This window comes from Pagrus pagrus (genome assembly GCF_965226575.1).
Source record: "Pagrus pagrus genome assembly, chromosome: 6".
NCBI classification, from domain to species: domain Eukaryota; kingdom Metazoa; phylum Chordata; class Actinopteri; order Spariformes; family Sparidae; genus Pagrus; species Pagrus pagrus.
In genome coordinates, this window is record NC_140190.1 from 23,157,302 (window position 1) to 23,184,130 (window position 26,829).

Genomic DNA, 26,829 nt, shown 5'->3' on the forward strand with positions numbered 1-26,829 from the left:
CACACTCAATTAAATTCCTCTTCTAATTGAAAATGTTATATAAACCAGTTTTCAAAAATAAATTCCATGTGGGTTCAACCATGATTTCTCTCTCTAAGGGACATTGGTTTGCTGTAGTAATGCCACATGTTTGTATTTCACTTTAATTTGTAACCATGTCTCTGATATTAGTTTGATCAATTTAAGGGTCTCATTTTGTGTTCATGATCACTTTTTTCTAAAATTGGTTTATCTTACTATTATTTTATTGAATAATCTTTGAACAGCTAGCAGCCCAGTTATTTCGTCTAATAAATAAGGATTACACTCTTACGAGGGAATGAACACAATTTTTACACTGAAACAAAGACAAAGCACTGCAAGTTAGTAGTGAAACAGACAAAAAAAAAAAAATACAAAGTGTAACAGAGGAGTGTGAGTAACAAAAAGTAGGATCAGGGACCAGTGTGGGCCATCTTTTATCTATGTTTCTACTACTAAACATGCTATTTTTATAGTGTCCTATTGGGGCATCCTCTGCGTTCGACACAGTCAACCACCAAATCCTCCTCTCCACTTTGGAATGGAGGAATGGCTCCTTGTCCAAACCCTGCTCCCTGGAAACCGGTGTCCCTCAAGGCTCAGTACTAGGACTGCCTCTGTTTTCCCTATACACTAGATCACTAGGCTCTGCAATCACATCACATTCTCTTACCACTGTTATGCTGATGACACCCAACTGTTCCTCTCCTTTCCCCCATCCTCCAACACCCATGTTCCCACACGCATCTCAGAATGTCTGGCAGACATCTCCGCTTGGACAACTGCGCATCATCTCAAGCTTAACCTTAGTAAAACTGAACTCCTCTTCATCCCGGGGAAAGACTGCCCTCGCATGGACCTGTCGGTCACTGTCGAGGACGCCACGGTATCGCCTTCATCGACTGCAAGGAACCTGGGCGTAATCCTCGATGACGGACTATCCTGCACTCCCAACATCACTGTGGTGGCCCGATCCTGCAGATTTGCCCTCTACAACATCTGCAGGATCCTGTCTTTCCTCACAAAGGACGCAACGCAACTCCTGGTCCAATCGCTGGTCATTTCCGGCCTGGACTACTACAACTCGCTCTTGGCTGGACTCCCAGCCTCTGCGACTAAACCGTTGCAACGTATCCAGAATGCTGCAGCGCGCCTTGTTTTCAATCTACCCAAATTCTCCCATGTGACCCCCTCCTCCGTGACCTCCACTGGCTTCCTGCTGCGGCCCGCATCAGATTCAAGACCATGGTGCTGGCCTTCAAGGCCGTCAACGGAACTGCACCCATCTACCTCCAAACACTGGTCAGACCACACGCCCCAGCGCGAGCACTTCGTTCCACTACATCAGCTGGCTGGCTGGTACCACCATCGCTAAGAGCAAACAAAACCTGCTCAGCGTAGAGGCGACTCTTCTCTGTTCTGGTGCCCCAGTGGTGGAACGAACTCCCGACCAATGTCAGGACAGCAGAATCACTCGCCATCTTCCGCTAAAGACTCAAGACACACTTCAGACTTCACCTCGACCCCGCATAGCATGACTCCCTCCCAATCCCCCCCCCCAAAAAAACCAAAAACAAAAAAACCCCATAATTTATATGCACTTGTATGTTCTTACCCTTAGCACTTTCATCATAGCATGTTTGCACTTATGGTATCCTTGATAAATAGCTGCTACTTTGCTCAGATGAGGGCTTGAAAATTGTTTCTATCTTTTCTTTTCTACTTTATCGATGGTGATATGTCGTTGTTTCTTTCTCCTTGACAAATGTACTTGTTGTAAGTTGCTTTGGACAAAAGTGTCTGCTAAATGCCCTAAATGTAAATGTAAATGTAAACAATATTAGTATATTGTGTTTTTATGGCAGTTGTTGGCATGGATCATTTTTTGTACTAACAGTGGTCTGTGTAATTTAAAAAAACAAACAATGTCTATCAGTCGCATGAGGATTAAAAAACCTAATCAGTTCCCATTGCATCCTCTTCAGTGTTTGTCTTGTAGCTAGAAATAACTGTACTGCTGTTAAGAACTATATTATCCGGCGGAAGGCTATGATGACGATGATTAGGTTATTATCTTTCACTTCTGACGATCATTTCTTAACTTAAATTTTTATTAACGATCGATTGTAGTTGAAAAGTTCCTCTCTGACAGTGTCTCTGTCCAGTATGGTTGCTCTAAGCCGCACAAAGCCCGACCTCTGGCGGTTGCAACTCGGCTGTGTGGCGGTGTGATGCGCTGGGCCTCATCACCGCGGACAGGCGGGACAAAGCACTTGTTGAGAGGCTGCTGTCCGGGAAGGAGCCGTTGTCTCTGTCTCTACACGGGACGGCAGCTTAAAGCGGAGCCACGACTTATAAAACCAACCTCAAATAAAGAGGTTCACTTTAATATTAACACAGAAACAGGTTATTTTTTCGACGGACAGATTATTTTTTTCTCAACTGCTCCAAACTTTGAGAAGTAAGGGAGTCTTGACAGGAAACAGGGACTTGCAGCGCTCCTTAAATTTTTATTCCCCTTCAACGAACTTCAGGTAAGACGACGTGAAGGTGGTTTAAAGTGATTTTAATATGGAGTTAGATATATTCTATCAGACTAGAAGTTGCATGAATGTGTTTTTATCTACTTATTTACTACTTACTACTCGCTGCCTGAAGTATTTGAGTGAAGAGTAACGGTAGATTTGTCCCGTCGACAGGTGGGAGCCTTCGTCTCGTTTTCCAATCACTCAAGGTTCGCTAGCCAACAACAATATCGAGTTAAGCTAACGTTACGGTTTGTTATCAATCATCAATTTCAACTGTACCAGAGGTCTGCTGGGATTCAATAAAGCTAACCCAAACCTGCAGTCATAACGGCAACGTTAACGTTAGCGTACATATCTGATTGGCTTTTTGATTTGTTGTGGCTTGAAACTTACACATTAGCCAAACTGTGATCAACAACGAACATTAAAATAACATCACTGCCAAAGATCTCAGCAGGTTCAACAACCTGCTGTCCAGCTCAGGCTGATGTTTTTCTATTATTGATATTAAAGGGGCACTATGTAGTAGAAATTAAAAAATTTAAAATTTTTAATGATGATAATACAAATCCAAATTTTTCTTTTCCCATAACTGAATAAACAAGCTGTTCTCAGAGGGAAAATAAGGTCCCCAGAACACTGTTTGAGGCTGGAAAGGTGGCAGGGTCCGCCACATATGAACAAAGTAAAACAGTATGAAATTGTGTTGTACTTTAATGTTATTTTTTTAATTCAGTTTATTCAGCCATGAAAACGAAGAGTATCTTTATTTAGTTTGTTTAGGCATAAACAAATCAGTCAATGAAGAAATTTCTCTTCTTCCCCAAAACTACATAGTGCGCCTTTAAAGGTGTGTTTAAATCGAAGTTCATTGTAAACACAGGACTAAATAAATGAGTACAATTCAAAGATGTAACTACTTCAGTTATTTCAATTTACATCGTTAGAAAGAAAATACTAATTAGAGGGGATTTCTGTGTTGAGTACTACAGTGTAGGTAATGACTTATAAATTACTCTTACTGTAGGTGCCAGTTTATTAGGTACACCTACCGTAAAGCTATACAGTCCAGTACAGCTATAAAGTAATAAATCCCAACTTTATGAAATAATTAGACTCTAACTTTATTATCTCGCTGAGCAGAAAATTTATCTTTATCTTACCAAAAAACAAGAACAGCCAACATGGATCCCTATAACAAATGTGGTAACTGAAGACCATTTAAGCACAAAACACAGCTCATCAGTGAGAAAATACAAGAGCCTGACTGATATATTGATTGCCCGATATTATCGGCTGATATTCACATCAGTATCGGTGTTTATTTTGTCTGATTCATCTGCTGCTATCAAAGGTTTTCCTGGATTACAATGCAGGAACAGATGCTTGTTATTTTAAAATTAGTCCAACTAAAGTTTACTGCTTCGCTGATGTAATTGTAGACAATATTGTTAACCTATAAAATATCCTGCCTCTATTACATATCTTTCTTTCTTTGTCACAAGTGTTTGTGAAAAGATGTCAGTATATTGCCTGATATCAGACATTTTCACTCCCCAATATCGGCTTCAGCATCAGTCCAAAAAGTCAATTATTAGTTGTGCCCCAGAAAATACACATAAAATACTGAAAAAAACATTCAAACATAAAATAAACATTTAACAAGGTAAAATCAACTTCTCTCTAAATCAATTTAAGTACTAAGTTTAGAATTAGTGTGCATTAGTTTTAGATAATGGTAATGATGTTTTTCGCATCACAAATTTAATTTTACTGAAAAAAACATATAAAATCCTGATGATTTGACATTTGTTTGAGTCTCTACCCAACAAACTGCTGTTTTTCACACATTTATCAAAAAGATGCACACCTCTGCAATCTGGATGTTGCACTTGGTCATATTGCGATTTCAATATTAGTTTGATTAATTGTGCAGCCCTAGTTGTGGCTAAAACATTTGCAACTGATGCATATGAACCTGTTTTTTTCCTAGAGATTTTTCAGGGGGCTGTTTTTGGGCAAGAATTCTTGGCTGACTCCTATGTGTATGCCAGTGGGTCGCAGCCTACATTGGGCAGAGGCCTAATTGTTTTTGACAGATGTGAGACATGTGACTGTATGACTGGAATTCCATTATCAGCAGCAGATGATAGAGTCTCTGTGTTGTAGTGGAGCTCAGGCTGCTGCTGGTGGGTGTTTGACCTGACCTGTGACTGTGGTCCAAGTGCTGCACTTTCTGCCCAGCTTCAAAATGAGATTTGTGACAAACAACACTGTACAACTACTACTACTATTACTACTACCACTACTACTATTGTTACTCCTACCATTGCTACCATGCTTGATTGCATACCAGGCTTGCTGTGGCGCAGTAATACGGTTGTCGGGTGTAATTTAGTGGAAAGAGAATTGTTTATACATGAAACTTATCACAACAAGGTCTGTGGATTAACTTTAGCAACCAGGTCATTGTTCTTTGAAAGAGAAATTACTGTTGAGTTGAGGTTTTTTTTTTTTTTTGGATCTTAAAGCGCCACAAGCCAAGTGCCATCTAGTTCCATTATATTGGAGAGAGAAGGCAGACATCTCTGCGTCCAATAAGTCCAATATGTCCAAAACTCAGCAACTCACACCAAAACTATCTAAATGGAAGAATAGCCCTACAGGTAAGAGGAAAAAGATATATTTTTGATTTTCAGTGAACTGTCCCTTTAATCACTGCAGCAGTGGCAGGGTCCTAAAAACTGTACCTGTTATTCCTGCCCTGCCCCCAAGATTCACAAAACTGTTAAATGCGCCCTTAAAAGACTAAAAAAATACACCATTACTTCAAGAAACGTACAACATTTTGAAGATTTGAAAGCATTTGATTCCCTGGACCTTGACAAAGAGCCAGTTTGGACTGAAAATGTTGTAGTATTCTTAATGAACAGGGGCCATTTAACAGTGTTGTGAGGCTTTGGAGTTCCTTCTTAGTGTGGTTTCATTGCTCGGAAATGACTTCAGCCTCAGATTATTTCCTGCCAATTATCAATATAATCAAACACTGCAGTAGAACATAAACTATGACCCACTGGCTTACAAGACAGCATGTTGCTCAACAATAAAGGACACCTGACACCGCTGCACACAACCCACCTATCCACCTGTTCCCCAGTCTTTCTGTCTCTTTCTCCTGCCTCACTCCACTCAGGAGCTGCACAGAGGAGCCCTTGTCTGATCCTCTCTGGACAGTGCCCCAATTTTCCCTTTTTTTCTCTTACCCCGACTCCATGGCAACACTGTTCCCGTGACGAGCAGCCCTGACTTTTGCTCCTCCTGCTCCCAAAACAAAGACAAGAAGTTATGGAGGGGAGGGGGTGAAGGGGGGAGTAGAGTTGGGGGACAGGGGGGATTGTGAGAGGAATGAAGGATATGGAGGAATGAGGGAGGGAATAATGGGAAGGTGTCAAGGATGGAGGCTCTGAGGCGAGACCTCTTCTGCTGTGTGTGCCAGTCCCATAAAGAATGAAGAGTTATTACCAGGGACTGTAGACTGTGGGCAGTGCCAGGGACTGTCTGTCTGTCCGTCTGTCTGGTTCTCTAAGGTCCTGAATGGACGTTACATCCCACACAATCCAACCAAGGTGACTGAACGGGAGACATGTGTACAAGAACAAGATTTTTGGTTGTCAAAATCAGTGCTGTGGTGTAGAGCTGCAACGATTAGTCGATCAAAATAATTTGATTGACAACTATGTTTGTCATCTGGGTTTTGGACTGTTGGGACAAAAGAAGCAATTTGAAGATGTTGCTTTGGCCATTTTTTGGACATTTTACAGACTTAAATTGGAAATAATTGAAAGATTAATCAATCATGAAAATGATCGTTAGTTGCACCTCTTCTGTGGTGCCACTGGGAGACAGAGTTCAGTAAATATTAATACATGTGAAAACATGCATTTAAAAACATACATCAAACATTACAGTCCACACAGATCAGAAGTCTGTTACAAGCCCATTGTTCTCAGCATTGTGTTCATATCAGGCTGAGATTTGACTTGGCAAATAAGGAAATAGTTGTGGAAATATTTTCCCATATTTTTGTTCCCTACAGTAACTTAGCCCTGCTGTTTACATGCTTTCTCACTCAAACTCGTAGGCTGCCCACTCCCTGTAGAAGAATGGACATTGTTAAGTGGTATATAATGTGACCTTGGATGTCCCCCTGTAAGATTTGAAGCAGAAAGAAAACAAAAATTTTAGCTAGAGGGTGGGATGTGAAATGTTCAAAGTCTTGCTGGACATTGTGGAGGCTGGAGAGAGACTCCTACAGCCTGTGAAGAGGCAGAAAGGAGAGTATTGTTGTGCTCCTCGTCCTGGTACCGACATCTCCACTCTGACTCTGATTTTGCTGGTTCAAAGAACTCAAAGCTAAGGTCATTCCTCTAATATTTATATTTTTTTGTTATTATTGGAAAGTATGCTTGATATTTTTATGTGATAAGCAATAAATGTGAAACATAACAGCCTGACAGAAAAAGAAAATTGCACAAGCAAGTCTAACGTGTGCCCTCATAAATCACACTCCCTTAGAAATGGTAAAACATTTACACGGTTCTGTTACCTAGCCTCATTACCAAAGACAGGCACGCCTAACTTTCCCATATCTGCACGTAGCATTACTCATATCAGTGCTGCTGAAAAACAAGAGACGGACAACTCTTCTTTGCTTTGGGCAGTAAACTTTGTTCCCTCAACTATACAAAAAATCATTTTGATTCATTGTTTTTGTTTACAGTTCAGGACATTTTTGAACGATGTTTGACAAGCAGCGCTACGAGAGTCCACCTGTCTACAGTCCTCCTTTCACCTCGCCGTCCAACAACGGCTTTGGCCCTGCAGGGAGCTTCCATGCCCCCCAGAGCGATTACAACCAGTACCCACCTCCGCCAGGATCTTACTACATTGAGGAAAAACCGCAGCACTTCTACAAATGGCTGTCACCTCCGGGGATCATCAAGGCCATGATGGGTACAGTGATCGTGTTGTGTGTGGCGATATTCGCCTGCGTGGCCTCCACTCTCATGTGGGAGATGCAGTATGGAATGGGAATGGGAATGGGCTACGGCAGTGGATATGGCAGCTACGGTTCGGGATATGGTGGTGGCTATGGTGGTGGCGGCTATGGTGGTTATGGAGGCTATGGAGGCTACGGCAGCAGCTATGGCTCCTACATCTCACCTTACTCAGCCAAAACTGCCATGATTGCCATGGCAGCCATTAACTTCATTGGGGCCCTGGCGTTCTTCATCGCAGGGTTCTCAAAATCCAACACGGTCCGTTGTAGGAAGTTCTTTCTGGCCCTCCTGATTAGCAGCGTCATCATGGCTATCCTGCAGGTAAGACCCATTCTGTTCTGCTTACTCTAATACTAGTCCTTAACCTTTTGGTCATTTTATCCACAATACTGATCATTATTTATCAAAATCTCATTGTGTTAATCTTTTTGGAAAGTACCAATAGTCATCCCTAAAATATTGAGGTATTTGGTCAAAAAATTTGATATTTGACTTTGTCACCAAATCCTTTGGAAATGCGTTTGAGGAGATTTCGATTCTGGTGATTCATTTAATAAACACATACAATTTCTCTGTTGAGGAACAAGAGACCAACATATTGTAAAAATGACAGTGTTATAATAATAAAATGCAGATAACTATAATTAAATTAAGACTGAAGGCTCATTTCTTCGAAATGTGTCCGGTGTATGATCTCTTGACTCTTGACTACAGCTATAGATAACATAGCTTTGCTTTACTATTTTTCCTAACCCAGTAATACTCGACACTTTCTGTTTTATTCTCCAAGATAAGGACTTTATTTCTGATATGTTTTGCAGCTGATTATAAAATGTTAAAAAGAAATCTGTACTTTAAAATATACCAAAAATCATATACTGGACAAAAAATATAAACTGCTACACAAAAATCACATTGGGGACAAGATATTTTGTCTCCTTTCATAAGTCTGATACAGGTCAAGTCTTTTATCATCATTCAGCTAAAAGAAACCAAGATGGAGGACAATACACTGAAATCATTGCTGTAAGCGACAATGAAGCTTAAACTGGAAATAATTTTCAATCTACACATAGCACATGTAGAGATTGTTTCCCTCCATTTATATCCTCATGCCTTGGTTCAATATTGCAGTTGTTCTAAAATGATATGTGAGAAATTTGGTCTGTACTCTACATTAGAAGCATTTTCCTGCTGAAGCATATCTAAAATGTTGAGGTTCCCATCCCACATCCCAACCAACAGTGAAAAATGTTGTAAACGCCTTGCTCTGTTATGAGCGGTATTTAAATGTGCATATTTTTGAAAATTCCTAAATACCAAAAATTTAAATCTGGAGCCGGACATTTGATGCTGTTCAGATCTCAAGTGGTCCTCTGGGTGGTTGTCCAAGATCACACCAAGATTTTTATACTACTTAGTATATAATAGTACTATAGATTGAACATTAAAAGACACTAGTCTTTCTGGGATCCAGTCTGTTACTTTTCTTCCAACCTGCTAGAGCCTCTAGAGTGTCTAGAGGTTCAATAAGGGCAGAGAGTCTTCAGTTTACATAATTTTGTTAATGAGTTGGCTTTTTTTTTCTCTCTTAATTAAATCCTCAACTCTTTGGCTTTTATTTTTTTTTACATCTGAAGGCTTTCTTTTCTGCTGCTTTAAATAATTCCTGAAAATTTGCAAATAGTGGAGTGTAGAGATTTGGAGACATAATTTTCTTAAACCTACATTGATGAGACAGTGACCTTTTATTTTATTCAAAGGGCATAAACAGGAAGACTATTTACCATACCAAGCATCAATTAAAATTTGGAAATGAAAAGACCCCAGCTGATTAATCGCAAACAAAGTATTATAACAGACAGACGAGGAAACACTGGAGAATCATCTAATGTTTGTCCAAAATGAAAGTCCTGTACTGTGCTGTACCCTTTACAGGCTGTTAAGCTAATTGTACTGGGATTATGATTGCTGCTGAATGCAGCTGTCATATTTGAAATGAATAGTAAGAAGTACTACTTCAAGTCTTTTTTTATTGAGAGACTGACAGACTTTCTAATTGTAAATATCAATATGACTGTCAACTTCGTGTTTTTTTTCAGGGGATCATAACCATTGTCTACATTGTCGGGGTGAACCCAATGGCCCAGAGCTCCTCCAGTATGATGTACAATCCAATGCTTATGATGTGTCAGAACCTCTACCAGACCAGCTACTCACAGATGGGAGGAGTGGGAGGCTTCCCCATTTACAACCAGTATCTTTACCATTACTGCTTTGTGGACCCACAGGAGGTTTGTAGCTTTTCCTGTAGATAATTTGTAGATAACAAAGGTTAAAGGGTTGAGTCACGTAGACCCTCCTCAGGATCATTTCAAGTACGGTAGATGTATTTGTGGATATTTTATTACATGATTTTAAATTATTTGTGCTGGAATTGTAACTGTAATTGTTATTGTACGGAAGGTTTTGAGTGCACTTTAAGATACCTACATTTCAGATGTGATGTAATTTAAAATAAAAATTTAAGAGCTGCAACGATACATCAGTACTAGATCGAACTATTTTGACAATAGATTAATTAGTATAGGAGGATGCCAACTTGGGCTTTGGGAAACACTGATCACCATTTTCACCATTTCTGACAACATTTTAACAACAAAACAACTAGTTTTTAGATTATGGAAATAATAACAATGGAAATATTCATTAGTTGCTGCCCTAGCTGCACTTTGTTCAATATATGTACTTTTTTTAAAATTAACTCTTAACTCTTCAGTCATTAAAAGTCAAATAATATTGAGAATTCCCATTAAAATTTCATAGATCTTAAGCTTTAGATGATGTCTTTAAATTACTTTTGTTTATTTTGTCGGCACAACAGCCCAAAACCAAAATACATTAAGTGTACATTAATATAAAACAAAGAAAGACAGTAAATCCTTATTATCCTTATATTTTAGAGATTGTAAGCAGTTAATGTTTGGCATTTTTTGCTATTAAATGATGATGAAATGATCATTGTGGAAATTGATGAAAAGTTTTGTCTTCATAGAATAAATTGAATGTCATTGAAATAGTTTGGGTTTACTTGTGTATCATACAATCCATTTAACAGTTGTGTGAAGCTAACGAAATGTGAAAAGTAAGATAAATCAGGACTCAAAGCACATTATAGCCTCCCATATTAACCGTCCTGTACTGTTTTGTAATGGTATCTGTTATCATGAAGCATTTGTTGCATTTTTAAGGTACATGGAGCCACAATGTGTGATATGTTTATCTCCTAATGATGCCACACGTTTGTTTTTGTACTTCTTGTACCAGGACACACCGGCTTTATCTTACAGCTTATCTTCTTGACACGTTTTCAAAATGTATTATCATCTTCTTGCCTTTTTAGGGAGTCGCCATGGTGTGTGGATTCCTGGTTGTCATCGCCTTCTGTGTTGCCGCTTTCTTTGCTCAGAAAACAAGAGGGAAGATCTGGCGATACGGGAAGCCAAACATCTACTGGGAAGAGCCCCTTGTTGGTGGGAAGGCTTCAGAGGGCAGAGATGTAGAGGAATGGGTAAGAGACAACAGGATGGTAGTCATAGTTTAATAAGACCATGTTTACACAGGATTTACCAAGAGAAATCATATTTCGACCTGAATTGACCCTGAGTTTGTGCATGCACAGCTTGCAGTCAAATAAACAGGGTCACAGAGAGTTTAAATCCAGCCTACGGAAAGTTGATGGAACACACGATTCACCAACAGATTTGATGATGAAATGATCAACTTGTTGGGGCAGCTGTAGCTCAGGAGGTAGAGCGGGTCGTCTAGTAATCGGAAGGTTCGAATCCTAGCTCCCCCCAGCTACATGTCGAAGTGTCCTTGAGCAAGATACTGAACCCCAAATTGCTCCTGATAAGCAGTTGGCGCCTTGCATGGCAGCATCTGCCATCAGTGTATGAATGAGTGTGTGAATGGGTGAATGTGGCAAGTATTGTAAAGCGCTTTGAGCTGTCAGTAGACTAGAAAAGTGCTATAGAGATGCAAGACCATTTACCATTTACCAACTACGGTGTTATTTTTTCTGCATAGAATGTTCAGTCAGAAAAACTGATGTGTGGCAATTAGTTTCCACCTGTTTTTACAATGCAAAGTCGGTAATGGGTAGGTCATCAGTGAGGTAGTCATCCTACAAAGGTAGTCATCAGTTGTAAAGATAGGTTAGGTGAGTGTGATGATTCAGATGCAGTAAATAGCCAGGCTGAGACTTGCACATTCCTGAGGTTGCTGTTGTCACTTGTTATGGTATTTTTGACAATATGACGTTGGTTTTCACCAGTTTTTAGTCTCATATGTTTTCATTGCTGCTTTTATGAGTTGAAAGTCCATGAAGAGCATCGTATATAGATCTTTATCATTTTATAGGATTCAAGAGGGAAACAGTCACACTAGCGTGACAGCGTTTCCTCTGACTGAGTCACTTTGTTCAGGGTCAGGGCTGATAGAAGCCAGCGGTTGTTTGCTCATGGTCTACTACCTGGTTTCACTCTGGGTAATCATTAACCACCTGAGGAGATAGTAAGCAGGGGGTAGGTTTCTAGAGAGCCTGCCCTCAGGTTTTTAAAAGTCAACAGCATGCTGGTCATATGGGACAGTTACCTGAAATATGGTTTTATTATTGACTTGACCTGCCACTTTTCAGATGATGCCTGTTTTATGCAGTGAATCTAAAGCTCAGGTTTGAAAATGTAATTGATGGTCATAAACAGCACTAATAGAGTAATTTGACATGCTGTAAACTAGATTGGAAACACCATATCTGTAGACACTACTTTTATATTCCAAAGCTAAATGAAACATGGATCTGTAGAATATTTCCTTTCTGTCTTCTACAGTACAAACTGTAGTCAGCATCCTCCTCAATACATAATGTCCACAGCCAATGTTTGTTCTAATATTGTGCAAGGGAGTGTCAAGAACACGGATCAATACATGCACACACGTGGCAGACAGTACATACATGCCAATAACAAGTTAAAGAAATACAAAAATAAATATGTAATCCTTGCAAGAACACAAAACATGCAAGAAAGCCAAATATTGCTAGTTAAGGTTGGGCTGATGAACAATGCCATTGTCCATCGCCGATGGCTGACATCGACTACTAATCCCCGATCGTAACATTTAGTAATTTAGAAGGCTCCCCACCAGAGAGCACAATTAAGTGGCGCATCCCCACAGACATGTAGATTACTGTGTAAAGGCATTGTTCATTTCTAATGTACGCATGGCCCATTTTATATCTGTGACATGACCCAGCCTGTCCAGAACCTGAACGTCATTTCTAAATTTTTGTCTGGAAGGTCCAGGTCGGGTATCCCTGATCCATTCTTGGGTAACAAGATACAACAATGATGGAAGTCTGGTGTTTTTACACTAATGACAAAAAAAATTATGAATATGATATTCCATTTTTTCTATTTAAATCCCACACGCTGGACCTTTGAAGGACTTAAATACTGGCTTAGCTCTGTCAATTTATCAGATTTGTCTGTGTAGGATGAAGAAAGTACTGTGAGTCTCATTTTATCTCTTGAGCTGACTGAAGGAGAAGTAAAATAAGCTGTATACAGACACGGTGTTATATTGGATAATATAGAGCTGTTTGTTTATGAGAGTGCTTGTCATTGCCTCGAACATGGCATCATGCACACGGAGGTGTACGGGCAGAGCAGGGTAAATGAGACAAGCCCAGAGTGAATCTTATGACTAGTACTAGTGTCTAATGCCATGCTCAATGATGTCATCAGTCTTATTGGAGGTACAGTAATGAAGTGTACACTGCTTCTGCAATTAGAAACTTCACAATGCTTTATGTTTTGTATGTAAACGTGTAAAAAATGAGTGGGAGATTTTTGGGGGATTGTGACCAAAAGCAAAGAATTCTGAGAGGATTTGCAATCATATTATTATTCATTCTAACTAGTCAGTCACAAAGATTAAAACATGGACTGTATGTAGGTTGTGGAACATACTTAACTTTGCTCCCTAAGGATTTTTTTCTCTACAAAAGCAGGTCAACCAAAGTGTGCCATTACTGTATATTTATGTTACATATTTATCTCTGTTAACAGCCTCAATAAACGGGCTATTAGTGTGGTAGAATTTGCCCTCCTGTCCCTATTTTCCTCTTATGTCTTCATGTTCCACACACTGCAGTTTTTTATTTCCTTCGTTGCTATGATACCTGCATATTGTATCTGTGCCACTAAATGAGTCATAGTGCTTGTTTGGCTCCTTTAAAAACAAGGCCAGTGACAGTCTAAGGCTGTGGTTGGTTTGAGATTGGACCCATTGCTGTTGCTGAGCTCAGGGAGGCCTGGCATACTCTGATGACCTCACACACTGGCCTCATTCAGCTCTGGCGGAGGGGCCGTGCATTGTGTCTGCTGCATGAGGTCATCAGAGTTGGTTTCTGCAGGGCTGTCTGTGCGCTCGAAACACTGACCATGCTGCACAGATGTGGGATGAAAGCATCCTGAGCAGGTTGCATAGAGGTGGATTAGTACAGCCAAAGACAATAGATCGTGAATGTGGTTTAAAGGAATAGTATAACATTGCATGATAGCTAATAAGGACATTAAACAAGTTAGAATAATATTGTATCAGGAAACAACATGTTGCTTCCAAAGTGGTGTCCCAGGTCTGACTGTTGGGTTTATAGTTGCTACTTTAAAATGTTTTGTGTTACTGACATATGATGAAGGAGGAATAGTGTAGTGGGAGGCTGAACAATTTTGGCAAAAGTTGTGAAGTAAATTTAGGTGTGTATAGAGTGCTGCAACAATGACATACTTTTGTAGGCTAACCCTGAAGTTAGCATTGCCGCGATTCCCTCGACAAAAAGCCTGTGGGATTTTTTATTGGATGTTGGATTATTGCAAGATAAGCAAGATAATCTTCACAGATGCAATCGTAAGAAGTAAAAAGTTAATGTTATAAACAAATTACATTGAGGTCGCATGACTTTAACGTCACCACCACTGAGCTTCTTACAACACTATACTTTACACACTTTGCTATAAATAGATCAATCTACAAGTTGGAAAGTTAGAGTTAGGATACTTTGCAATTGAAGTCCACCTGTCAAGATGAAATAGTGAGTAGTTGACAATGACATTTAGTGTCCTTCACCAACTTCTTTCGTCTCAATTTATCCACTTGCTATCAACTGCATTTTTAAAGACACGTCAATGCATTAAAATTTACATGTGGGGTATTTACTGATTTTATGTTGTAGAACAAAACGTGCAAATCTCTTAAAGGATAAGTACCGTTTTTTACAACCTGGACCTTATTTCTGGCAAAATATATGGTCATTTACTCACCCAGATAACTTTGGTGTCATTTGGCGTCGTTCGGACGAAATTAGATCCAGTGTAGCGGCGATATATCCATATAATGGGAGAGACGGGGCAGCGACACACAGCCTCTATATAACGCATTATCTGCCACGAAACTAGTTAATTTCATCAATATTTTGTTATGAAATGCTAGCGCTATTAGCCTCTGAGTCCGGGCTCGTCTATTGTCAACATCCGGGGTCTGTAGGCTGATCTACTACCTCTGACCTGGAAGATGTCGTCTCTGAGCTGCGCGCGCACCCGCGACAGCGCGCCTTGTTTACCTGTAGCTGCTGTTGCTCGTTTGACCCCGGATGTTGATAACGGACGAGCCCGGACTCGGAGGCTAATAGCGCTAGCATTTCATAACAAAATATTGATGAAATTAACTAGTTTCGTGGCAGATAATGCGTGATATAGAGGCTGTGTGTCGCTGCCCCGTCTCTCCCATTATATGGATATATCGCCGCTACACTGGATCTAATTTCGTCCGAACGACGCCGAATGACACCAAAGTTATCTGGGTGAGTAAATGACCATATATTTTGCCAGAAATAAGGTCCAGGTTGTAAAAAACGGTACTTATCCTTTAAGCTGTGTTTACCATAGATCTTATTCTAGGCATCTGACCAAAACCCCTCATTCCTGTGGCACTCTATTGGTAATCTATATTGTATTAAATTAAATTATTTCTAAATGGCAAAGTGCTAAAAATAGCTTCTGTGGTAGTTCCCGCTACAATAGGTGTATCCAGGATCACAAATGTGGGCCAGGGGCGTAAAGTGTGTGTGTGTGTGCCGGCCTTCATTTTGATCTCAGTTACGCACCTGTAAAATTTTGTGACTGGATGTTTTACGGTTGTGACATGATCGTGCTGACAAAAAAAACTGTCCGCAGACAGACAGACAGAGATAAACCTGACAAAGTACTAGAAACCACTTCTGTGGTGATTCCCACTATGATAGCTGTCTCCAGGACCATATTTACCATGATGACACACACAGACTCACAAGGTGAAAACAATACCAGCTGTCACTTCAGCTGCTGGTAAAAATACACAAAAATAAATTCTGAAAAAGCTGATAGGCAAACTTAACTAGTCAGCCTGCTGACTGAAACTACAGCTGACTTCATTTGGCAGCTACAGTTCTCTTTACAGATGGTGCAGTCCATGTTTGGCAGTTGACAAAAATTGCAACATTAATTGTTTTCTCTTTTAAACATACATCACTGCTGCTCAATGAAAAGCCCTTTCACTAGTTTCGCACATGCACAGTTAAGAGTGTTTTTTGGTTTTCAAGTAGAAATTTTACAACTTACATAAATCTTTATATTACATAATACCAAATTTTTCCTTTCATGCAGCACTCCTTGGTTTGTACTTCTCCCTCTCCTTTTGTAGCACATGAACTTCTCCCTCACTTTGGCTTCTGTACTCTTTCATGCTTGTCTGCTCCCCCTCTGCTCCTTCCTCCTCATCGACATCCACCATCTCCCTGCCTTCCTTTGTCTTTCTCCATATTTGCCTTTTTCGCTTTTCTTCACCAGGTCCCCGACCCCAAACCTCTTTCCTGTGCTTGCATACTCTGCTTACAGCCCAGAAGCCACTGTGCTGCACACTGAGGGGGCATTGTTTGGATTCTTACATGAAGTGCAGTCTTCAAATGGGAATCTGCTGCAGCTGCATGAAGAGCACCTCACCCCGGCACTCCACCCACCATGATTATTGTTTTTTAGGGGCCAGGCTGATGTTCAACGCTGCTCCTTCATTGCAAGGAATCTAGGAGATTGCTCAGTAATGTACCAACTGAGAAAGCAGGAGGGTGGATGTTTTCTAAGGGTTGTATATAGTTAGGAGACTGTGAATTCTCACCAGACAAGTACAGTAAATATTTCTGCCTTGTTGTGCAGGTGCAGTAGATGTCTAGTAGTTTTGATAATTTTCCAGATCATCCCTACAATCATTTTCAGTCATATTTCTTGTGCAAAGGCAGATATTGTGCCTGGATTTTGAGCCAAAATGAAAACCTGTCTACATACTTTTACAGTGTATTATCTAGTTTTAGTCTCCTTTTTGTTGTTTTTAGTGGTCTCATATCCTCTTTGAGTTGCTATATTTAAAAAAAAAACTTAAGGGTGCTTGCTAACATCAAGCCAGTAAGAAATCCAGGTAACAGAGAAACAGAAAGACCCATTTGAAGTTTAGACTCCAGTGGTTTGTGCAGGGGTTGTGTAAAAGGCATCTAATGATTGATGAATGCACTGGACCTAGTGGAAGTGGAAGAAGCTGTTACCACCCCTGAGGCCTTCATTGTGAGGAATTCCCTCCCCTGCAGGCTGTCTGACCTCACAGGAAAGACTTGGAAAATACAGATTAAAGATATTTACATGATACACACTGTTTCTTTTTGTTTGGAGAAGAATGGAGAGGCACATCCCTTCAAGGTGTTCATGCAGACATGAGACAATAGAATGAAGTGAAAGCAAAGCTGGATGATTTCTGTTTATATATTATATCTTTATGACTAACCTTTTAAGGTTACAAGGTTTTTTCAGACTCAGAGACAACAATGGTTTGGTTTATTTATGGTTAATGTTTGATTTATTTTTCCAATTTCCATTAGCCTATAGTCATTCTTTGTTTTTGTTCTCGTGACCTTTCAAGCAGATAACCCTCATTTCACTGAAGAGTTCAACTGTGCTGTCCAATGCCTGATTCGCAAACTTGAGGCATTAATTACCACACTTTTTGTCTCTGGTGTAAAGAGACAAGTTAAGGAAAAGAGTCAGGAACTGAGCCTGTAGCGTGGCGTGGTCTTTGTGAGTGCTTGACTTGTTTGTTTGTGTTTGCTGAGTCTGTTCCTTCTGTTTTTTCCTGCCTGCTGTAGGTGAACAATGTGGAGGAAAGCCGCAGTGTTCAGGACGCCCCAACCCTGCTGGTGTCAGAGAAGGGAGCTGGGCTGCTCAACGCCTCGGCCAACAGTGTCATCTCCTACCCTCCAGCTAAAGTGGACAGCAGCTCCTATAATGAGTACGACTACGACAACAAAGAGTGGGTGACCCTGTTTTCTCAGCCCCCCTTTTTAGCTCAGAGTCTAGAATTTTATGTTCAAATCAGATGAAGCATCTTTTGGCTGATTAAATGTTTCGGGTGCTAGGGCATTTTCATCTTCTGTAATGTGATGTATTTCCAAGGACAATATAGGCGGTGTTTCAGTATGAGAGGGATTACTAGTCTGTTTGTGAAGATACCATTGCTCTCTGACCAGCCAGTGCGTTATCCTAAATACATGTATCCATATAAAGAAAAAAAGGGTCACAAACATATCCAGTCTTCATCAGACTGATGAAAACAATGGCCAAATATGTTTTTATGTATTTGCCAGACAGATGATTAAGTGAATTCATCAGAAAACATATTCCTGAGTGCGACCCTCTTTTGTATATGTGGATACATGTGCAGTATCTCTGCACATGTATTGAAGAGTTTGAATTTCTTCTTCAAAATTACATACTGCCCCTTTAAACATTATATTTCTATGAAGAAAGTGATTACAGTGTTTGAGTCTGGGCACTGTAAAGCAAAGATTCCACACAAACAAGGAACCTCTGAGCATGTGACTCACACAAGCAATATCTAATCACTGCTCAGTTTTAAAGCCCATGAAAACATATTGCCCTACCCACAGAAAGAGCTCTGGGAGTGACCTTTGAGCCCTCGATGGATTAACTTTCCCTTGTTTTTTTTCTCATGTTCATTGAAATCTCTAAGGAAGGGAAAATGTAGGATGTTTTTGAAAAAGTATATTCGCTTGTATTCAAAGCTAGAAATGATTTCTCAAGCACCTTGTTTTTGTTTGCAGTAATGCCCTCAAGACTGTGTTTTTTCACAGTTTCTTAACATCTAAGTACCTTTGAAAAACATGGTAAGCTTGTGTCAAAAATATGCCCCGACTGACCTGATTAATGTGAAGTTCCCTCTTGATATTCACAGACACTAGAACAAAACAATCAAATTTTACATTTGCAAGGATTTTGATTTGGTTCAAAGTACAGAACATTATTTTGACGATTTCCGCTCTCACAAAGTAAACATAGCTGGCGTTTTTCATAAGCAGAAGAATGTTAGCCTGAAGACCCGAAGTGTACTCTGCTGTTAATAACGCAGCCTGTTTTGTAAGAACTTGTACTATCTGCACAGGCTGGATTTGGATGCCTCTACAAATCCCCACAAGTCTACAAAATTGAGCATGATTTCTCCCTCCCGTTATTAAAGAGCTGTACCTGCCTCCTGGCCACTGACGGGCCTCCACATGGCACACAGTCAAACATTAGAGCCTGAGCAACAATAATCATTAGTGGTTCAAGATGTTTACTTTGACCTTGTTTACCAGTCTGGGTCATATCAGTACATATTTGTTTTTTTAGTTCTTGTTCTTATGTTGGTCATGATGTTCTTTGTGTAATTTTATTTTTGCTTAATTTGTTTGATATAGTCAAGGACATCATTTCTACTCAGAGTTTCAGTACTTTGATTTACAGTTCCCTCAAAGCTGTACATTTATGAGCAGCAGAGAATGAATGGAAACATGTTTTTGCCCTGGGGTTTGCCTTTCAGGCCACCAGAGGTTGCCTATGTATGTTAGGCCCAATCCCAATCTCCACACTCACAGACTCACAGACTTTGACACGTGTTCCCAGTAAGCCAGCGAGGGTTTAGGGCTGTCCCACTGTCAAATCATTAAGGGTATGAGGGGTGTCTTGCAGATATTTCGAGCCCTTTCTGGCTACTTTCTGTAAGTGTGCACACTTTGCCTAAAGGCATTACTAACAGTTCATAGCTTTGTAACATTAAACACAGGGTTACCATGCGTTACCAGGGTGTGTGCTAGTCATTTTGTGGTAGAAGGCTATATATTTTACTAGAAAGCTACACCCTCAAGGTAAAGTGAATTTTACCATCGTATGTTATTTGCTAGATTAATAAAAATAAAAATAGATAAGAATGCGTAGATATTCAGAATGGGAGAAAGTACCCTTGACCAAATGATATCACCTCAACGTCAGTCCAAACGTACACAATTGAAATGCCATCTAAATAGTTAATCATTATTATTATCATTATTATTATTATAATTATTGTAGTCTTTAAGAACTTTACTGTACTCATTTTTACGCACTGTGAAAATCTGTTGTAATAGGGATGTGCTATCGACACTAGAAATACTGGTTGGTGAATCTTGTGTCATTGATGTACAGTATATGTACAGCCAAATTACATATTGGCACTGAAGTGTCATGTGCTTTTTCTCAAATGTTGCTTTATAAAGAATGGCATCTATTACTTATGTTATCAATGATGGTTAACTGTTGCATCTAAGATATATTATGTGCATATTTTTTCAGACAGTGTTTATGTAGATTAAATATAGATCAATTATATAACCCTTTAGATTAAATTGTGCTCAATTTTGACTGTTTTCTCTGTGTTCTCGTTAAAACTTTGTTTAAATGTCAGAGAAGTTAGTCATTCAGAACATTTCTCATAAAAACTAGAAGAAGTAGTGAGCCAAGTGAAGTGTGGAGGACAAAAAACACAAATATGTATTTTGGCATTATTTGTCATCACAAATGTTTTCATGTTTTTGTCCTGCAGGTATTCAGAGAGGACCACCAGCAGACCATCAGAAGTCCTCTCACACGGTGGAGGAACCAGCTCCAGCCCATCAGAGGAGACCGGCCGCAAACCCTCCGCCAACAGGGGCAAGAGACGCAGACGCAAACCCGACTTTGATGAGTCTCAGTACGAGACAGAGTACACTACAGGAGGAGAAACAGGCAATGAACTTGACGGAGAGGAGTGGGAGAGGTGAGAATTAAACCTCCATGACCGTGGTGTTGTGTCTCTGTGCAGCTCATACACAGTCTGGATTAAGGATGGAAAAGTCACGATCTAATAGTACAAATTGTAGATTGCAGTAAAATACTCCCTCCCCCAGGACCAGACCTCAATTTCTGGATTTGAATGAATAGTTGTAAGCTCAGAAATCAAGCTCACGTGAGAGTGATTTACAGGAAAATTATTCTAGAATATCTTTTAGATAGAAACATGCGAGCATAAAATAATAAATAAAAAGATGCTTAAACAGTGAAGCGTGGAAAAGGCTGCAGTCTGCTTCACTCTGCCCAGGAGTAGTTAATCCTCTGAGGCATGCCACTTCACATGGGTTGTACTCAGGAATAATGAGAGAATTGGGTCAAAGGTACAAAACATGGGGGTCAATGTAGTTTATGAGAAAGTAGTTTTATTTGGCTGTCGTTCGATCTACCCAGACTTCAACGAATAACCTTGAGGGAGATATTTGACACCTGTTATTGAAACCAACAGTAAAAGTACACATCCTTGACCGCTGCACTATGTTCCAGTGGTTCAGTAGTAAACCTGATAACCTTAGTGACTGTTGTAAATTGTGATATTCTAGTGCAGGACATTTAAAGTGTTTTTAAATCTTTCTAGATACAGGTTTATCTCTTTTTCTGACCTTTAACTCCTCCTTCTCCTTCTCCAGTTCGTACCCAGAGATAAGATCTGATGCTGAGCGTCAGGAATATAAGAGAGAGTTTGACGCCGACCTCAGAGAGTACAAGCGCCTGTGTGCTGAGATGGACGACATCAATGATCAGTTGAACAAACTCAGCCGGCAGCTGGACACACTGGATGAAACTTCTGCCAAATACCAGGTCAGATTTAGACAGAAGTCACCATTAATGAATCAGACATGCTGGTAATGGAACAAAGATGAGCCTAAATTACAAATCAGGAATGCAATAGGGAAGATTATCCCCTTCAGTGGATCGAGATTAATAAATAATCTATAGGAATAAAGGAGAAAAAAAAAATCTTGTGTAGGGTATGAACACTGGAGGGCTCCTGTTACGTAAATCACAAATTATAATTTTGCAGAATATCCTAATAAATGCTGATCTTGCCACAGAAAGATTATTTTCCTGAGCTTCTCCGTTACAGCTACCAAAAATTGAGATTTGCCGTTTTTAGTGTACAGCTTCAGTATGATGAAGGTGTAAAATTTTTGCCACACTCACATCCAACTCCTAGATGCCTGGTATGTTGCCTCCTTTTGTTCCCCACATACATCTTTTGCTATGTTTTCTTGAACACAAAACACCCTCAAGTGTTCTGGGGCTCCCAAGCAAGAACTCTGCATTAATTAAAAGACAAAAGAGATATTAATTGTTGAACAATAGAAACATAAATCTGGCAGATGAGTCTGAGGCCATTACCACATATTGTTTTTTGGGCAGAAAAGCGCTGCTCTGCGCTCAGGAGCACTGACATGAAGCTGAGAGAAAAAACGCTGCACTTGCTTCTTGTCTCTATGACAACAATATCTTGACAACTGCCGCTGCATGATCGACACTACCCTTTTGTGGTTTACTATCTGTTTGTTTTTTATTTGCCATCTGGACATCAGAGCAAGGAGGATGATCGACACTGCCCTTGTTTGTTTTTTATTTGCCATCTGGACATCAGAGCAAGGAGGATGTGGGTGCATACCATGATCCATGACAAAAATACAGTGAATATTATTGTCCAGGAAAAAGAATAAGATGACTATGATGGCACTAGCGCCTTTCTGAAAAGTTGAGAGATTTTCAACTCGAAGTGCTTGGAGCAGTCGCATAACAAAGGCGGAGCACTCACAAAAAAGACGCTGGTGCTCAATAAAAAACGGGACACAGGCCCTAACATTGTAGGGAAAGTTTAAAAGCAAACAATCAAAATCAATACAGCAGAAAAAGAGATAACACATTTTTTAATCCCCAACTCTTCTTCCTTTTCAAAAATGGTGCCGACATTACCCACAATGCCACTTTATACAACTATTTTCACATGCAGTCATACTTGACAAGACCTGTAAGCACACTTTAATGTCTAAAATTGGTGGAGTTATTCTTTAAAGGACATTATGTGGATATAGTGCACAGAAGGAACTATAGAAATCAGTAAAAGATGAGTTGAACATGCACCAATAACCTTTAGCATTTGCATAGTCAGATCTCCTGTTGTTGGGTTACTGTGCTGACAGATAAAATGTGCCCTCTTCTGTCTTGGGATGCTGAAGTTCTCATCAAATACACAGATAGGCACTCAAAGACAGTGGTCATCAAGGTCCCAAGTGCACAAAAGCAGACAAAAAACAGGAAAAGACAACATTCTTTCAACATTCAGTTTGCATTTGAGGGACACGAAGTTATAACAAATGTTTTTCCTCATGTTTCCACAGGCTGTAGCAGAGGAATATAACCAGCTGAAGGATCTGAAGCGGGTGAGTAGACCTTTTATAAACTACACCCCATAAAGACCTAAAACATATTGCAGTTATTCTCAATTAAGTATTACAGATGTCTTTCTACAAATTGTCACCTCATTTAGTTTCCATCTTATTCGTCCGGACATAAAATGTCTGTGTTCTCCCTCTAACCCTGTATTACTATTTTTAAAGCATAAACGTCAGTGAACATCTTCACTATCTAGTATTATTAAAAAACTGATTCCACTCTTGACCTTGAATGTTATTTGTCATATTAAATGCCTCCTCTGTGCTCTGTGCTCTCTCTGCTCTGCAGACGTCAGACTACCAGTCGAAGAAGAAACAGTGTCGCAGGCTGAGACACAAACTGTTCCACATCAAAGGCATGGTGAAGGACTACGACAAGAACCACTCATGAATCCACTGAGTCCTGACGCTCAGCTCTGTGGTCTAAACAGCAGACACTGAGAGACGCAGGCCAAGATACACTCCAAAACACTACAAGGACTCTGTGACATCCTGAGACCAAAGTACCTGGACATACACCCACACACACATTTATAGGGAACATTCTGTGTGTTAATAATGATCTTGCGTTTTCCCTCTTTCACTCTGATCAGTTACGTATAAGAAAATGGGTGCAGGAGCTCAGCTGTAGACACCTACACAGCTAACACTACCATATTTTTTTTAAAGATCCAGCTCATTGTTTGCAGTGTTCAGCCAATTGTGACGGAGGGCGGGGTAGGAGAGAGGTTGTTTGAAAGTCACCTGACCCTCGGCCACCTGTGATAACACTGTGCTCAGTTTCTGTGGCTGTGTTTGTTCTCCAGATTGGCAAATTTTCTTTGTTTTATCTCCGCAGATAAGAGGTGCAGCAGTATTGTAGAGAGCGTAGTAATGGGTGAGACAGGCTGCTGGGATTGTGTGGAGCAAATACGCAGTCTTTTTTAACCCCTGGCACAGTGTTATCTTTGTGCTTTTCACATTTTCTTCATCAGTGTTTGTATCTAAACTCTGCCGGGACTTTGTGTATTTCTTTTGTCTAAACTTAAGATTTTGATACTAATTATCACAGACGCAGTCAGACCAAAAAGGGGACAAACTGGCCAATGAGATACGTGTGACATTGTTGTATATACACTTCCAATGAATCCTGTTCCTGAACAAATTCACAGGGTCTGTCTCTTTGATTCTGCAGATATCTTAGCATCTGTGATGACTGTATCTGTTCTTTGTACATACTAAAGACTCATAGTGGCTTGTTTTGTTAATCACTGGTCATTCAAAAATGTGCTTAAGCTATGCAAATAACTAAAAACATCCAGACTATTTTTATATTTTTTATCATGCATGTTCCTCAAAAAAACTGGAAAACACTTTCTGTAACTATATAAGCTATACTCATTTTTCATTTGATTCTCTACCAATGAAAACGATCATCTGCTGATTCCACGTGTGGTAATGTTTGTGTTAATCCGCTTAATGTGCAAAGTGTACGTTATAAAATCATCTAGACAAACTTTTGATTATTGTCAGGCATTTGTATTTTTATGAAGAACACCGTTGTCATTTTACAAACCCTTTGCGAGCCATTTATTTTTGTATAAATTTATTTTCTTTTGATGCTATGATAAGACCGTTTTTGTAACTGTATACTTCCATAAGGTATGGTGTCTAAAAAATGTTGAAGTCAGTAAGTAATAAACATTTCTAATTCTCTAAAACTTTGTTCTTATTTTTTCACTTTTTTCCTGGTTTGGAGCGAGGAACCTGAAAAAGAAGTGAGGGTCATTACGTCACCGAATCTCGCTTTGGGGCCAGACTGCAGTGCCAGTTCTATTGAAGTCAATGGGTGATGCGTGGAGAAACACACAAGAACCCAACACATCTACGTCGTGAGAAAATGAAAGAACACACTTCAGACAGTAGTGTAACCACTGATTCTCACCCTAAATGATCTACAGGGCTGATAATATTGTGATCGAATGTGGCAGGTCAGGAGCCTTTCCTACACAAATTTGAGGAAAGAAACATGTCGATAAAAAAATTAGTTGTTAACCTCTCTGAAGTGTGTTCTTTCATTTTCTGGAGGCATTTCTTCATCAGAAGTCATACAGCGTAGATATGTTGGGTTGAAGTGTGTTTGTCCATGCTTCTCTCATAGACTTCAATACAGCTGAAATCACAGTCTGGCCCCAAAGCGAGATTCGGTGACATAATGGCCCTTCCTTCTTTTGTAGGTTCCTCGCTTTGGAGAAATCTGCAGCTAGGTGCATCTGCAGTGAGCGTCCAGCAGGGAGAGCAGCAGCACTGCTGATCCAATCACAGTCAGCTCAGTGTAAGCTGCTGCTGCCCTCTTCTGGTTAACTCCTCTGAAAACATTTTACTAGAGCAGTTTACTGGCGTCATTGTACACAGTATGTGTCGTTTTTAACTGTTTTTCAGTTGGTTTACAAAAAAATCCATACTGGTATCCTTTTGAAGTTGATGTGACACAAAACATCGATCACAGTATGACTTTGGATCGTCACTACCAATTAAACCTCACATAAAGAAAGCAGAATAAACACTAATATTCCTGTACTAGTAGTATACTTGCAAGTGTACTACTTCAATACTTTCTTGGACTACATGGGCCCAGCTTTTAGTTTATAAAAGTATAATTCTGAATATACTTTGAGTAAGATTAGTTAAGTTTGAGGACACAACTAGCTTTATTTTGTACTCCAACTACTCTGTGAACTATACTATTAGTGAAGTTACAGGTACTGGTTATACTTTTTAGTTACTGCGAGTAAGCTTACATATAGTTTGCTAGTTATGTAACACTTATCCACGTTTTATTTCTTGAAAGTATACTTTAAGTAATCTTTAGGTAAGAGTATTAAAGTGCAAATATTAGCCAAATATACTTAGAGTCTTCTGTATTATTGTAGGTATAAACAAAGTATACTTAAACATAACTTTGTTAAGTATAGCTCTTGAACATACAAACTGAAAGCATGCTCTAAACTGACTTCTTTTCTAACATTCATTGTCAGTTTTTTGAGAATTTCGACAAAAAGAAAAGGTCACGTAAAAACAAGGCTTTTAACCTTTTTGCCAGAAGAGTGCTTGGATCTTGGAAAGAGAATTTAAATGAAATTCATTAAGATGTTATAAGACTGCTTCAAAGCTTTTAAGAGCCAGCACATAGTTGGCTTTTTTTCTTTTTTTGCTTGATTAAACAAATTAAACAATTAATTGATGACCAAAGTTGCTGTCAGATTGTCTGTTAATTGAATTAACAGTTAACAGACTAATTGCTGAAGGTACAAGAAAAATGAAGACAGTCCTTATAACTCACTGAAATGTCACATTGTAGTTGTGTATTTTGATTAGACAAATATAAGAATTTGAGTTTTTGCAGTGTTTACATGAAAATGACTGTCAGTGTGTGTGCAGTGCCTTTCAATGTCTCAGATACTCAAGTCATCCACAGAAG

The 26,829-nt window shown here is 39.6% G+C and overlaps 1 protein-coding gene across 1 annotated transcript; it reads left to right on the forward strand.

Moving 5' to 3' along the window:
- Positions 1–2,271: 2,271 nt before the first annotated feature.
- On the forward strand, positions 2,272–25,076 carry LOC311258365 (occludin). The gene is made up of 9 exons (XM_084354590.1): positions 2,272–2,555; positions 7,330–7,930; positions 9,712–9,903; positions 11,013–11,180; positions 17,898–18,061; positions 20,666–20,878; positions 21,579–21,750; positions 23,316–23,357; positions 23,659–25,076. Exons 2-9 carry the CDS (start codon positions 7,349–7,351, stop codon positions 23,758–23,760), a joined length of 1,635 nt encoding a protein of 544 aa, XP_084210716.1. The 5' UTR covers positions 2,272–2,555; positions 7,330–7,348; the 3' UTR covers positions 23,761–25,076.
- The last annotated feature ends 1,753 nt before the right edge of the window (positions 25,077–26,829 follow it).

Coding starts and splice junctions, on each gene's coding strand:
- LOC311258365 (XM_084354590.1), top strand. CDS start 7,349: ATGTTTGACAAGCAGCGCTACGAGAGTCCACCTGTCTACAGTCCTCCT. Junction 7,931..9,711: donor TCATCATGGCTATCCTGCAG/GTAAGACCCATT, acceptor GTTTTTTTTCAG/GGGATCATAACCATTGTCTA. Junction 9,904..11,012: donor GCTTTGTGGACCCACAGGAG/GTTTGTAGCTTT, acceptor TTGCCTTTTTAG/GGAGTCGCCATGGTGTGTGG.